Raw genomic sequence first — 14083 nt, 5'->3', positions numbered from 1 at the left:
CATCCCACTTGGCATCAAGGTGGTCAGCCCCTGGGCGTTCAAATTTTTTTAATAAAAACCCACAGAACTCTGTTTAAAATGTTGAGTTCTTATGAGTTGGTGCAGGGGACCAATGATGCAATTATGTAAATAAGATGCAAGTTGGATTCTCTTAAAAAGCAATAATGGCAGACTTGGACTAAGGAAACTGCCTTCAGGCAGTATGAACTAGGACTGAAGGCTTTTGCCATTTTATTTTTATTTGCAAGTTCCCTTGGTTTGGCTTTCTTGCCATTTGCAATGTGTGAAAGCAGTTTTCAACCAAACAAGTATGCAAAGCTAAAAGCCATGTTGGCAATATACCCAGTTTCTTGCATCTTGGGTGGCAATGAACAAAGATTTCATGATATATTCTCATAGCATATGCTCTGAGACATCTTGTCCCTTGCCAACTAACCTCCCTGCTCTATGGAGGCAGCCTACTCTGCCAGGGAAGCAGAGACCGAAAAACCTCCAGGAAATAAGCTGCTCTGAGAAGTGCTTCTGCTTGTATACCTTAAATTTAGCCAGTGTTTTGCATTGCCTTTACAGTCAGTGGAAGCTTGTAGCTTTTCCTGCTTTGTGAATGGTGTTTGGTCCTTCTCCAGCTTGTACTGAGAACTTGCAGAAATACCAATCAAGACCATTCACTAGACACAAAATCCAGAGATTTTGTGCTTAAAAAGAGATGTCTTTAAAATAACCCTGCCAGATGAATGTTGTTCACCTTACTGAGGCTGTGAGAGTTGTGGATTATTGCAACTTATATTTCCAAGCATGGCGATTTATAAAATGTTTAGGGCATGCTCTATTTTGTATGTGTGTGAATTAGTATGCATTTCTATTGCACAGTGCTAAAGTTTTTTTATTAAGATGCGTGTGCTTGTGTGAATATTAAGGCACAAAACCTGGGCACTGAGTTAATTTGGAAATTTCTGACACTTAACAATTGTAATGGCTGCATAATGTGTCAGAAGTTACACAGATTAGCTCTGTATTTGTCTTTGTTTCTGTATAATGAGCACCTGTTCCCTGTAATGTGCTCAGGAAATAGCACACATTTTGCCTTCCAGTGTTGATCTTCTGCATAATAAGAGACAGGTGTGGCTGAAGGAGCTGAAAGCTTAACTGAGTTTGCTGTGCTTTCCCTTGACCTCCTCCCCCCCTTCTCATTCACTTCAGTTCTTTCTTGGAATATAGACTGTTTTGAGAGAGGGACCACAGTGCTTCCCTCTTTAGTCTTAAGTGCATATGGAAGTGTTACTTAGAGCCAGTGGATTTATTTAGCAGTAATAATTAAGCAGTGTTTTCACAGTACTAATATCTCTTACACGGGAAGAAAACAAGCACAAGCGAGTAGGATGTAGACGGAGTTGATGAGAGACTTTGGGGATGGGGCAGGCAGCAGCACTAGAGTGTCCTTTCCTTTCTCCTGCAGCAGCCTTAAATTGCCTGTGTCGAATAGAATAGCACATAATTGAAATGAGACTTGGAGCTTCCCGCTTATTAGCAAAGCACATATTCATGAATAGTTGGCGTGTTGATGGTGAGTGCCATTTTCTGGTTTTTAAAAGAGTTAAATAAAATGTTTCTATTGCATCTATCCTCAAAGCCTCAAGGTGGGTAATAAGTAAAATATATAATAACTAGAAAAGTTAAGCATACAAAGCAAAAAAACAACACTGAAGCACCTACCCCTTAAAACCATAACATTTTCAGCAGAATTTTAAAATCATTTAAGACTCAAAAGTTCTCTTTAAAAGCAAAGGTATTATTGTGTGTAGTGAAAAGCCATTAATGAGGGGCAACACAAGCTTTCCTTTTGAGGTTGTTCCAGAGCCTGTGGGTGCAGCCACTGAAAAAGGCGTTTCCCCAGATCCCAACCTGATGTATTTATTGGGACCAGGAGAGGGCCCCCCCAAAACCTGAGCTTTTTTTGTGGGGGGGGAGCAACTAGCCAAAGCTGTGCTGCACACCACCTCCAACACAAAGAAATGACACCGCAACACTACAGAGGTGCTGGAACACACAAAAGAGGTGCCAGAACTTTGTTCCAGCTGAAAAAAAGCCCCGATGATGATGTGGTCCATGAAATACTGAATGCATCCAGAAAGATGTGGAGTTATAACTTGTTGGCTTTCTGTAGCAAATGGACCATTTTTTTTAAAAAAATATTTTATTTCTCCAGCCATTTTAGATCACTCACTGGCAACTTAAGTAAGTTCAACCTGTGATTGTAAAGCAAAAAACAACCCCCAAAGCTACATACATTATACTGAAGTTACTACCAATATACACGCAGGCAAAGAACTTAAATTTCTTAATCCAGATCTTTGTAATTTGTGAAAATTGGAAGTTCATACATCCCTGTTAACCATGGTTTAAATAAAACTTAGTTAACAAGCCATGGCTTAGCATTGCATCGGAACCCAGTACAGTGCCTTAACTATGGTTTATTTAACTATGGCTCATTCATGTTATTGGTTTACTAACCTGAACAATGGCTTGGTGTGGGTACCTCATTTACTGTGGTTAAAGTTTTTGCTCTCAAACTACTAGCCAAGCAACAGTGACATTAGACAAGAATGATGAAAAATGAAGCGCCTCTCAGCACTCAGCTCCTCTTTCTAACCTTTTCCCCAAAGCTGATGTTGCTGCTAACTGCCTGGTAACAGGATCCTGGAAAAATGATTGATTTTTAAGAGCGTTCCTCCCTTAAATTTGAGCAGGTGTTGAGTAAGGGGTGGGAGGGTTCCAAAATTAAGTTCCATTCCTGACAGTCATTACAATTAACATGCTTAAACTACTAAAACATTCATTACTGAAACGGCCTTTCAAACTCCCTGCCAGCAGAGACACAGGTGACACTAGCATAGGTAATGTTCACTAAATGTAAAGCATAACATTCACATTAACAGCCTAATGTCAGTTGGTGGGTGGGTGTGGTTGCAGTCTAGGGGCATAGAATAAAAAGGTTAAACACCTACAAGCTGCAAAATGGTATGGGTGCTTCTTTCTCAGGTGAAGGGATGAAGATACCTGCTGTTCCATGACAGGTGCTGATGAAGATCACTGAGAATCTTTCACATCCTCTCTTGCAGGTGAAGCAATGATAGCAATTTGGCACCACAAAAGAGCCGAGGGTAGGAAATAAGGAGGGCAGAGTATGACAAAACCATAATTACATTGCATGTAGAATGCCCTTTGGCTTTGAGCATGGTTTGTTCAATGAAGCATTATTTGAATAAACCATGGTTTCATGTGATGTAAGAATGGGCTGCTGTCAAGAAATCACTGCCTGTCCTCTTCAGGAAAGTGAGGAATGATCTTTTCAGCATCTGCTACCTGTGTTCTTGGATTTTTATCACAAGCACTTGCTGGTTAGTTGTGCAACTCGAACCACAAATACTCCAAGGTAAGTCCTATTGAATTCAGTGAGACTTGCTCCAGGGTAAATGGGATTAGGATTGTAGCCTCAGTGTATGTGCAGGTACCAGTAATTTGGGAGCACCAAATTAATGTTTGCTCCTGAATAATAAAACTCAAGACTTTGCCTAAATAGTTTGCAGTAGTTTAGTTCTGTTAAAATAAAGGAAGAGTTTGGCATTTCACTATGCACTTCATTTTCATTGGAATAAGGTAAATTTGTAGCTCAGATGTAAGCCCCTATTTTACACACAAAAGACCTCAGTCTTCAAAATGGGGAATCTTCAGGTAAGGCTGGCAAAGACTCCCATCCTAAAACACAGCAGAAAAGAGCTCCCCAACATTTTTAGCCCTAGAGGCACTTCTGGAAATTAAACCTGTGGGCATCACAAAATAACCATTTCACTAAAAAAACAGGAAATGCTATCAGAGCCCCCTAAAATGGATCAAAACCCCACACCCCAAAACAGACAAAAAGCAGGCAGCCTGCACAACAACAATGAAAATACAAAATGGGAGAGACAGGTGCCAAAGGCTATATATGCGGTGGCTATGCTGCCTGTGAACACATTGGGGACCCCTTTACATTGTGGTAGATCAGTGTTTCCCAAACTTGGGTCTCCATTGTAAAAACTGCCACAACGTTGGAGTAGAAAACTGCAAGGGCATGTTGTCACAAGTGTAACATATGCACACACACCAAGACCATCTGTTTAATAATAAACACTTTAAAACTATACCTTGCCATGCTCTCTATAATACAAAGAAGGTCAACAAGCAAGGAAGGAAGGCCAGCCTCACTGGGAAGAGAGACTTCCTCCAGCGACAAAACCTGACAAAGGCTATTGGTTTACACATTTCACATGCAATTCTTTTAATGGACAACCCTGTATATAATAATCTCGAACACTGGGATTCTAAAGAAACCTATGCCTGTCAGGCAAGTAATTATGCTGGTCCACTAATTAGTCTTCAGAAGCAAGTTAATAATATTAATATTAATAATAAACTATGAGAATTTTGAAAGCTCTCACAAGCTGTGACAAGGTCTGGCTTACTTGATATAGCAAGCCAATTTGTGGCTGGCAAGGACTGCGAATATGTGTGCAGCCTACCAAACAGGAGGGTGTGTTTTTTAAAAAAAGTGTTAGTCTAAATGTTATATTTTACCAATTTAAATTGAGAAACCTGCGTTATTGGGTGGCTGATATAGATACCACACTAATAGCGCCCCCTAATTAGCTGCAGAAAAGGGTGGGGCTAACATGCACTGCATCTGTAGGCAGAATCCCACCTGAACTCCGATCCTGTCCCCTCCCAATTCGCCTCGCCTCGTGCCTTTAGCACCTTCATTCATGGTTTCTCCCATTCATTCTCGCCCGCTCACTCCCTTTCCTTTTCCTTGCTCCGTAACTAGCAGAAGTTCCTCCCGTGCACGTTGCAAAGTTCGGAGCAAACGACCTGGCAGAGCTCTCGCCCGCGCCTCCCTCCTTTTCCCAGGGTGCTATTTTTAAATAGGACACTTGCTCCGTCTCTCTCTCGTTTTCATCCCAGCCCGAAAGGGGGTGGCGGCGGTGGGTGTCTCTGTCCTCCATAAAAGGGTCTTGCAAAGTGGGCAGGGCTACGTGGGTTTATTTTCGGAGCAGCTCCAGGGATCCGATGGCCTTGTTAGGGCAGCTGTGACCTTTCTTCTCGGAGGAGGGTAGAAGGAAGGAGGCTGCGGGAGGAGAGCCGGAGAGACTCGCCTGTCCAATGGGGCTTTGAAGAAGAGCCTGGCACCGCCCGCGCAAATAGCCGCGGGGGCCGCAGGAGCCCCGGGAGGGCGGAAGAGGCGAGGGCGCAAAGCGCGCCATAGGGGAGGGGGTCGCGGCGGCGGCGGCCGGGGAAGGTTCAGCAAGGATCTTTACCCTTCTTGGCTCATAAAGGGGCCGGATGCTGCCGGCGTTTAGAAGAGGCTGCGAGAATGGTGTAGCAGAGAAAGGTTACCTTGCAACTAAGGTCTTGCAAAGGCTTGCCTCTTGCCCATCAGGGCGCTTGGAGAGAGCGCAGGATGGGGAGGCCCGCGCCTTGCAGCTGAGCAGGAGTTTAGCCTTCTCTGCTACCTCCAAGGCCGGTTGGTAGAGTTTTCCTTCCATGCCTCCACACCTGACAGGCTAGTGTTGCCAAGCCGGAGAGTTGGTGGTCCCTGAGTTTTCTGAGCCTAGGAACAGCTTGCTTTCCACCTCCTCGCAGCCTCTTCCCTAGTTGCCCCTTCCTGGGCGAGGCCACGCCTGACCCCAAAGGTGGCCCTCCAGCATAGCTTGGCTATGCACCCCCACCTGCCGCTTCCACTAATGGAGAAGTGATCTGGCCACGTAGGAAGGAGGGAACGAGCCAGAGAAGAGCACAGACCCCTGGCTTGACAGCATGAGCGGTGGCAGGTTTGACTTTGACGATGGAGGGGCCTACTGCGGGGGCTGGGAAGGGGGCAAAGCCCACGGGCACGGCATCTGCACCGGGCCCAAGGGCCAGGGCGAATACTCGGGCTCCTGGAACTACGGCTTCGAAGTGGTGGGAGTCTACACCTGGCCCAGCGGCAACACCTACGAGGGCTACTGGTCTCAAGGCAAGAGGCATGGCTTAGGGATCGAGACCAAAGGGCGGTGGCTTTACAAGGGCGAATGGACACACGGCTTCAAAGGAAGGTATGGGGTCAGGCAGAACGTCAGCAGCGGGGCAAAATACGAAGGCACCTGGAATAACGGGCTGCAGGACGGTTATGGCACGGAGACCTATGCTGATGGAGGTAAGCCTGGGCGGAAGGAAGTCGCTATCCAGTGGGCTGTTTTCTCTCTGGGCTGCCGGGTGGAAGGCAGGGCAGAGCAGGGTCCTGGGAACCAGGGAATGTGATATGTGAGCTAATGGCTGTGGCTCCTTCAGCGGGCAAAGAATTCAGTTCTGATCCCTCAGCTGATGCTGGACAGGTGAGATTAAGGCCCTGTCCTCATCTTTGCAGCCATGCACACTTTAAACAAAATCTCAGCCCAGCATGCCTGTTTGTGCACAAGGGCTCCTAGGTGCATAGACATTAGTGGGCACACTTGCCATTCTGCTAATGTAGCTGCTGAATGAACCATACTGTCTACGTGCTTAAAAGAAAAAAGGCTTCAGGGTCAAAAATAGCCCATTCCCAGTGGCGCTCCTTAGTGCTCAGAGGTTGACGTCACAATGGGACCATTGCTTGGATTCTTCTGCAGTGCGAGTTGTGTGCCAGCCAGTTGCTCACTGGATGTGTGGTCATTCCACAGCATGCGCCAGATCTTGCCGCTTGGTTGACCATCTAGTGTGCAACACCGAATGCATCCAGAAGTGGCCAGCAGCTTCTGCACATGGCAGAGGAGGTAGAAGGTGCTGTTGAGATAGTACTGCTTGCAAAAAGGCAACTTACTGGATTCCAAACCTGATTGTTGACTATATGTTATTTGTAAGAAAAGTATGCTGGACCAAGCCAGTGGCCCACCTAGTCCAGTAACCTGTTCTCATAGCAGCCAACCAGATGCTTATGGAAAGACCGGCAGCAAAAGTTCATGTGTGTGCACGTATAACCAGACACAGAGTTTACCCGGGTCTAGGGACATTCCTCTTTCAGACATTGTATAGGTGGCTCAGAAATCACTTTTTAGCACAGCAGTTCAGTTTTCCCTTTAGGAAAAGCTGGTGCAAACTTAAGAGCTTAAATACCTTCCTTAACATGGTGGTTCCTGAAAAGAAATAGATAAATCTGAGACTAATGGAGATATGTTTGGCCATTCTAAAGCAGACTGTGGCCTAATTAGACAACTATTAGTACTTTTAATACATAATCCGATGGGGATTTATCGACTGTTGTAATGACTCAAGATCTTCGTTCAGCCCAATTTGTCCTTTCTGTTTAGCAAGCTTGTTTTTTCAGGGCAAGCATGGAGGGAGGGAGGGAGGGAGGGAGGGAAGGAAGGAGCAGCTGTGGGGGGAGAGCCCTTGTTGAACAAATGCTCAGCAGTTGGTGACAAATAGGGAGAAAATGTTCAGCAGCAGGTGATAAGATGCTGTTATTGCTAATGTCCCCCCCCCACCCCACCCCCGTGTAAGTTCATCTGAAATCTTAGGTCCTGTTTGATTTCATGTATGTGAATCTATGTGGTATGCATTGTATTAGATATTCCATATGCTGTGGTGGGCCTGTGTAGCTCTCCTATATTGTGGACAAGCAAAATGCCTGCCGTAGTGATGGATTGTGATGTCAATGGAGGGCTTATATGCTGCTGTGGGTTGGAGATAACATTGCACTTCCTGCATGAGTGTCCTTTGCAAAGACTGGGTCATGCCATGTCAGGAGTGGAGGTTGGGTTTTGCTCTCCTTGCCTTGCTCTCCCCAAGCGGAGAGCTTAACTTTCCTATGGGACTGAATGGAAGACATTCACTTGTACCGAAAGAATGCATTTAGGGGTACCATTGGGGGAAGGGCTAAGACTGTTCCCAGTTGCTGATGTTTCTGTCCTGGGAATCAAGCCAAGTCCTAGCTGTGTTCCTATCCTGCTCTTGGTTTTGTTTCTTGGTCACGCTAGCAGGGCCCAAGCAGATGGGGCTGGAGGAACACTTTATGTGGGCTCACGAGTCTATGGTTGCAGACCCCAAGCCCATAACCATGCAGCAAAAACTGGCAACTGAATTGCAAATTATGCTTGAGGATGCAGTTTTATTTCTCTGTACCTATACAAGATGCCTATATCTTGTGAAAACAAAAAAAAAAAAAATTCCTTCCAGTAGCACCTTAAAGACCAACTAAGTCAGTTCTTGCTATGAGCTTTCGTGTGCATGCACACTTGTATCTGAAGAAGTGTGCATGCACACGAAAGCTCATACCAAGAACTGACTTAGTTGGTCTTTAAGGTGCTACTGGAAGGAATTTTTTTTTTTTGTTTTGACTATGGCAGACCAACACGGCTACCTATCTGTAACTATATCTTGTGAGATTGTCTGGAGCCGATCAGAAGCAATGTTAGAATAGCAAGCAATATTAATGTGCTGCAAGCCCATGCCCTCCTCCAGAACAGAAAGTTCTAGGACTCACCGACAGAAGTAGGCCGCCCTACCCTATGCAATATGATCTCTCAAAAACTACAAGTCCCAGAGTTTCTTAGCTCCTGATGGCATATCCTCTATAGATAGGCAGGAGGAGCCAACAGGGTGCAGCATCTGAATGGCAAGACATCAAAAATCCAGGGGCAGCTGGAGTTAGTGCTGTTGTTTAGGATTTACAGGCCCCCAAGCACCTGCTCTAGACTGGGGTGGCAAACCTTTTTTTCCTCAAGGGCCACTTTGTCTCCTGGTGAACTTTCTAGGGGCCACATTCCAGTGGTGGGTGGAGCCAGAGGCAAATGTGGGTGGAGCAACAGGTATGCATTTTCTTCCAGCCTTCCCCCTCCTGGAATAGAAGTACAGTGGTACCTTGGGTTACATACGCTTCAGGTTACAGACTCTGCTAACCCAGAAATAGTGCTTCAGGTTAAGAACTTTGCTTCAGGATAAGAACAGAAATCGTGCTCTGGTGGCGCGGCGGCGGCAGCAGGAGGTCCCATTAGCTAAAGTGGTGCTTCAGGTTAAGAACAGTTTCAGGTTAAGAACAGACCTCCGGAACGAATTAAGTACTTAACCCGAGGTACCACTGTACTTGCATCTAAGGGCTGTATGCAATGAATACAGATATTTTACATCAGGCAGAAATGTAAGGAATTACAACAAAGGGACTGAAGATTGTTTGGCAAAGACTTCTGTTGGAGGGAGAAGGAGGATAATGTTTGTATCATTCCCAGATAAACATTGTCTGTACACACAATTATGTTATAAACTGGCTGTTATTATTATGTTATAAACTGGCTGCATATTCCTTTTCTAGTCTACCATAATGATTGCTGTACTTCATTTTTGTGCTCTTGTCCAGTAGGTGGAGGTGGCTATTTTTTCTGTTTAATTACTTAACTTGCATAAAATAACCAAATAAAACTGAGCTTGCAGAATAATAGTAATAATTTTTTTCTGCATACTTTCTGTGGGTTACAGGCTTTTGAATGTTTTCTGTCTTCACACACTTGTAATTTTGTTCTGTGAGTTATCTTTCTTTTATAGGAGACCATTTCTTCCAAATGTCTTTTGAACTGCTTTGTAAACTAGCTTCCATGGTGATTGATGGCTTCAACCAGCACTAAAACCAGTGGGGGTAGATTTGGCATTGAGATTTTGCAGGTGCTCATATGGCTCCTGCCAGCTCCTTCAATAGGAGAAGCCAGAGAAGAAGCGGTGGAATGTAATTGCATGGCTATTTCCCCCCTCAAAATACTAATAAGATCTTTAATGGGTGTCTTTGGTAACAAGCAGTATTATGAGAGGTATACTGTCCAATGAGTGCTATTAATAAGTATTGCATAGTGGCTAAGGGACTGAACAAGGACATCTTTGCTTCACATCTCATCTCGGCTGCAAACCCACTACGTGGCCTTAGGGAAGCCACTATCTCTCAGCCTCAGCATCCCTGCGCAGAACCTGAAAATAACGAGTAGAGTGCTGCGACAAAATGTTGTAGCTTATCCCCGGTGTGTGTGTTACCTGAACTGGAAGTGTGAGTGGTTGGCACCTAAGAGAGAAGACCCTGCTTCTACTTGGAGTCTTACTTCATGTGCAAAATTTGTTTTGTTTTATTTTCAGTTTTTGAACATTTAAAATGGCAACTAGTCTGCATGTCTGCATGCAAGTCAATGGAGCGAGAGGATTCTGCATGCAACTGAGTGCTTGATTTGATCTGGGGGAGGTCGGAGGGGACAGTTTTAAGTAGATTTATCTTAGTTGCAGCCTGAGATGTCCCAATAATTTTTTACTTTGAGTCTAAATTAAGCTCCTCCTCTGAGCTCAGTATTAACAATGTACTACATAGTAGGGCTATCTTAGGCTGCTCTTTCTCAACACAGCCTTGAAACCTGCAATAGGATTATGGCAGTGAACAACACCTTAGAGTTCTTGTATATTATACTCAGCCCAACCTGCAAAGAGAGGATAAAAACTTTGTTGTAAGACATTCTCTCGGTTTCAGACCAAGCTGCGATAGGGGCTAATACTTCTGAAAAGCCACTCAGTGTTAAGTGTGAATCACCCTGCAGAGCTGCCATAAACCAATCTCTTAGACTCAGCTCCTTCTAAACCTGTATTGTGAGGAGAGTTAAAAGATAAAGGAACCCCTGACCGGCACTCATCTCGCTTTATTGGCCAAGGGAGCCGGCGTACAGCTTCTGGGTCATGTGGCCAGCATGACTAAGTCACTTCCGGTGAACCAGAGCCGTTTACCTTCCCACCAGAAACACTGTTTACCTTCCCACTGGAGCGGTACCTATTTATCTACTTGCACTTTGAGGTGCTTTCAAACTGCTAAGTTGGCAGGAGCAGGGACCGAGCAACGGGAGCTCACCCCATCACGGGGATTCTTCTGATCAGCAAGTCCTAGGCTCTGTGGTTTAACCCACAGTGCCATTAAATCAGAACTGTCTGATCCTGAGCTGAAGATAAAAATTCCCAGGTTCAATCCAAGCATGCCCAGGTGGGGAGGGGGCAGAGATCCCACTCTGAAACCCAGGAGAGATGCTATCAGCCGCTGACTGTATTGGCTGGCACATAACACCATAAAATTATTGAAATAATACTCTGCACAAGCAGGAATCGTGGTTTCTTTTGCCCTAACAAGCAATGATTGTTAAGCTACCTTGAAGCCACGGTTTGTGGTTGGATTAGTGATGGTGGTTTTGTTAGGGTAGAGGAAACCACAACCCCAGGTTCGCATGTTATGCCAAGCTTGCCACTTTGTGGTTTCCCTGCTTGCAAAGTAGGAGGGCTTCAGTTGCCTGCATTTAGCTCATGTGCTTTCTGGCCTAGCTTAGTGCTACATTCAAACACAACCAGCATTTACCATGCTGGATAGACCAGGGTAAGGGTGCCTTTTGCCCTCTGGATGTTCCCAAACTACAACTCCCACCCACTTCACCAAGTATGACCAATGGCTAGGGATGATGGGTGTTGCAGTTCAGTAATGCCTGGAGAGCCAAAGGTTCTCCATACCTCAGATACACCCAGTGCCTGATTTACGTATAAGCTAAACAAGCTATAGCTTAAGGCCCCACTCTCTTGGGGGCCCCCCAAAAAATTAAAGGAAAAACAACAACAATGTACATTTCCAAAATATGATAAAAATAAAATAAAATAAAATAAAACCTACATACAGCAACAGTGTTTTGTGTTGTGTAGGCTCCTATGATGTAAGTAATGGGCCCCGTCTGCTAGCCTGCTCCCTAAAATATCACTGGTTTGCTCATTTCTATATATAGGGTGCCTGCATTCTGCATGGACTGGTTGCATGGCAACATGTGCAAATGGCTTTAGATACCTATTAGGTCCATAAATTACCATACAGTATATATTCAACACAAAAAACAGCAACAATTAGTTGTTGACAAAGGACAGTTGGACATATAAAGAGCCCCATTACCTTTATTAGCTTAGGGCCTCATCAAACCTAAATCCAGCCCTGGATACACCAATAATCTGATGATATAAGGGAGCTTCTTACATTTCTGATTCCCAATTTTCCCCTTTCATTCTCTTCCATGGGATATTTCCTGACATCAGAGGTACAGTGCTTAAGTTTGTAATGGTGTGAGGGTTTGGTCGTTCTTCTAATTAGGAAGTTTTTCCAACTCCTTGTTTACTCGCTTTGCTTGTCCCCACGCTCCCCACAAGCTTTCTTCAAGTGATCTCTGGGATGCTTCTCTAGGACACTTGGGAATTTTCTAATGGTAAAGTGATTCATTAAGTTGACAGTTAAATATTTCACCCTTGGAGATCTCTGCTGCTATTTTGAAGCGGTTCTCATGGGAATGAAAAAGAAAGAAATTCTAGTGCTTATACTAAAGAAATTAGTCTCCCCAAAGACACCTGTATTGGGGAGAAATTTTACATTTGTGACAGGAGAAGGAGATACTATAACATATCACAACTGAGGGAGTGCAGGAATTCCTGTGGGAACGTTTTCACAACTTTATGATCTGTTTATATATTTGTTACATTTATACCCCAGCTTTTCTCCTCAAGGTAGTGTACATAGGTCTCCTCCCCCCCATTTTATCCGCACAAGAACCCTGTGGGGTAGGCTAGGCTGAGAGTGAGTGACTGGCCCAGTCAGCTTCATGGCTGAATGGGGATTTGAACCCTGGTCTCTCAGGTTCTTGTCAGGCATTGAAACCTCTACACCACACTGGTTTCATTTTTTAAAAAAACACACTTATAGGGCTCAGATTAATAGCACCATCCTATACATGCCTATGCATAAGTTAGCTCCATTGAATTCAATGGTGCTTAATCCAAGGTAAATTTGTGTAGTCACAGTCTGATAGCTAGCTCATAATCTGAGCCTTTTAGCGATATGTGGGACACTGGAGTGTTTGAGAAGCTTAGGAAAGGGAAAATATAGTTCCCTTTCCCACTCTACTGAAACGTCCCCCTCGATTTTCTTTTTTTAAGAGAAGAAAACCCTCAGCTATCGCTCTTGGCATTCTGCGATTCAACCCTCTTCAATGTTCCTTAAGTCCTAAGGCTGGAGGAATGAAGCTTCCGGAAGTTGCTTGTTGGGCTTTTCTCAGGGGTTCACTTGTGAATTTGTTCACAAATCATTACAAATTGTTGTTTAAAAATGAATATGCTTTCCTCATTTGAATCAGTGTCCTACCCTTTCCTTTGTCAATAGATTCACCTAAACACTGATTCTGATAGTACTGATAATAATTATTATATTATTTATACCCTGCCCATCTGGCTGTGTTGCCAAGTAGGTCAGGCTGAGAGACTGTGACTGGCCCAAGGTCACCTCTCCAGTGAGCTCCATGGTTAGGAGTGAGGATTAGAAATTGGGTCTCCTAGGTCCTTCACCTTAACCACTACACCACACTGCCATTAAAATTGTCAGCACACAAACAGACAAGGAAGGTTTCTCTCACATCTCCATTCGTTCCAGGGATTGATTTAGAGCTGAAACACAATTCAACAGCCAGCAAGAATGAAGAAGCTGACTTAGGCCTGTGTTCCTCTTGGCTCGGCCTTGTCTACCAAAAGGCTTTCACAAGGAAAGGATTTCCTCAGAGATGCTTTTAAATGCAGATAGCAGGGTTTAAGGCCGGGACTCTCAAAGTGTGTGCTCTGCCACTGAGCAAGTGTCTTTTCCCATCCAGAGCTATTTAACCTTAGGTGACCATTTTATGTTTTCGTGCCTTTCTTTCTGGGCTCTTTCTTGTCCTTTGGCTTCTTAGCTTCCCCAAGGATTATTGTGCTTTGCTAACATGACAGAAATTGCTGGCAGTCTGTGGCTATAAAAATACCCCATGGCCATTTGCCTGTGAGAAAGCAAATCCTTGGGGGAGCTAATTCTTTTATACTGGTAATAAATATTTGTATTTCTCCAGCATGTTTCGTCCCAGGATACTCTAGCTGAATGGGGATTTGGGTGGTTGGTTGCAGAGCTGGTGGTTTACAAATTTGGGGAGTGAGGCTCCTAATAGCGAGTGATGGATTGAGCCAAAGTGGGTTTCTT

The 14083-nt window shown here is 44.6% G+C and overlaps 1 protein-coding gene and 1 long non-coding RNA gene across 7 annotated transcripts in view; one reads left to right on the top strand and one right to left on the bottom strand.

The window, feature by feature from the left end:
- The window catches only part of LOC310848003, a 222727-nt gene that overhangs the window by 84991 nt on the left and 123653 nt on the right, over positions 1-14083 (bottom strand). The gene's annotated exons all lie outside the window — the stretch shown is intronic.
- JPH2 (junctophilin 2) overlaps positions 5004-14083 on the top strand; it is a 61541-nt gene continuing 52461 nt past the window's right edge. Inside the window, exons 1-2 of one of the 6 annotated variants that reach the window (XM_083746208.1) lie at positions 5013-5313; positions 5677-6229. In XM_083746208.1, coding sequence (XP_083602334.1) covers positions 5851-6229 — 379 coding nt within the window. In that variant the 5' untranslated portion in view covers positions 5013-5313; positions 5677-5850. Of the gene's footprint in view, positions 6230-13325; positions 13741-14083 lie in introns of those variants that run through there. The other 5 variants (XR_014566075.1, XR_014566077.1, XR_014566076.1 and 2 more) reach the window with 5 other exon arrangements.

Source organism: Podarcis gaigeae, assembly GCF_964106915.1.
Source record: "Podarcis gaigeae genome assembly, chromosome: 6".
NCBI lineage: Eukaryota > Metazoa > Chordata > Lepidosauria > Squamata > Lacertidae > Podarcis > Podarcis gaigeae.
Note: the sequence above shows the minus strand (reverse complement) of the source record. Positions and strands in the feature narration are given on the sequence as shown.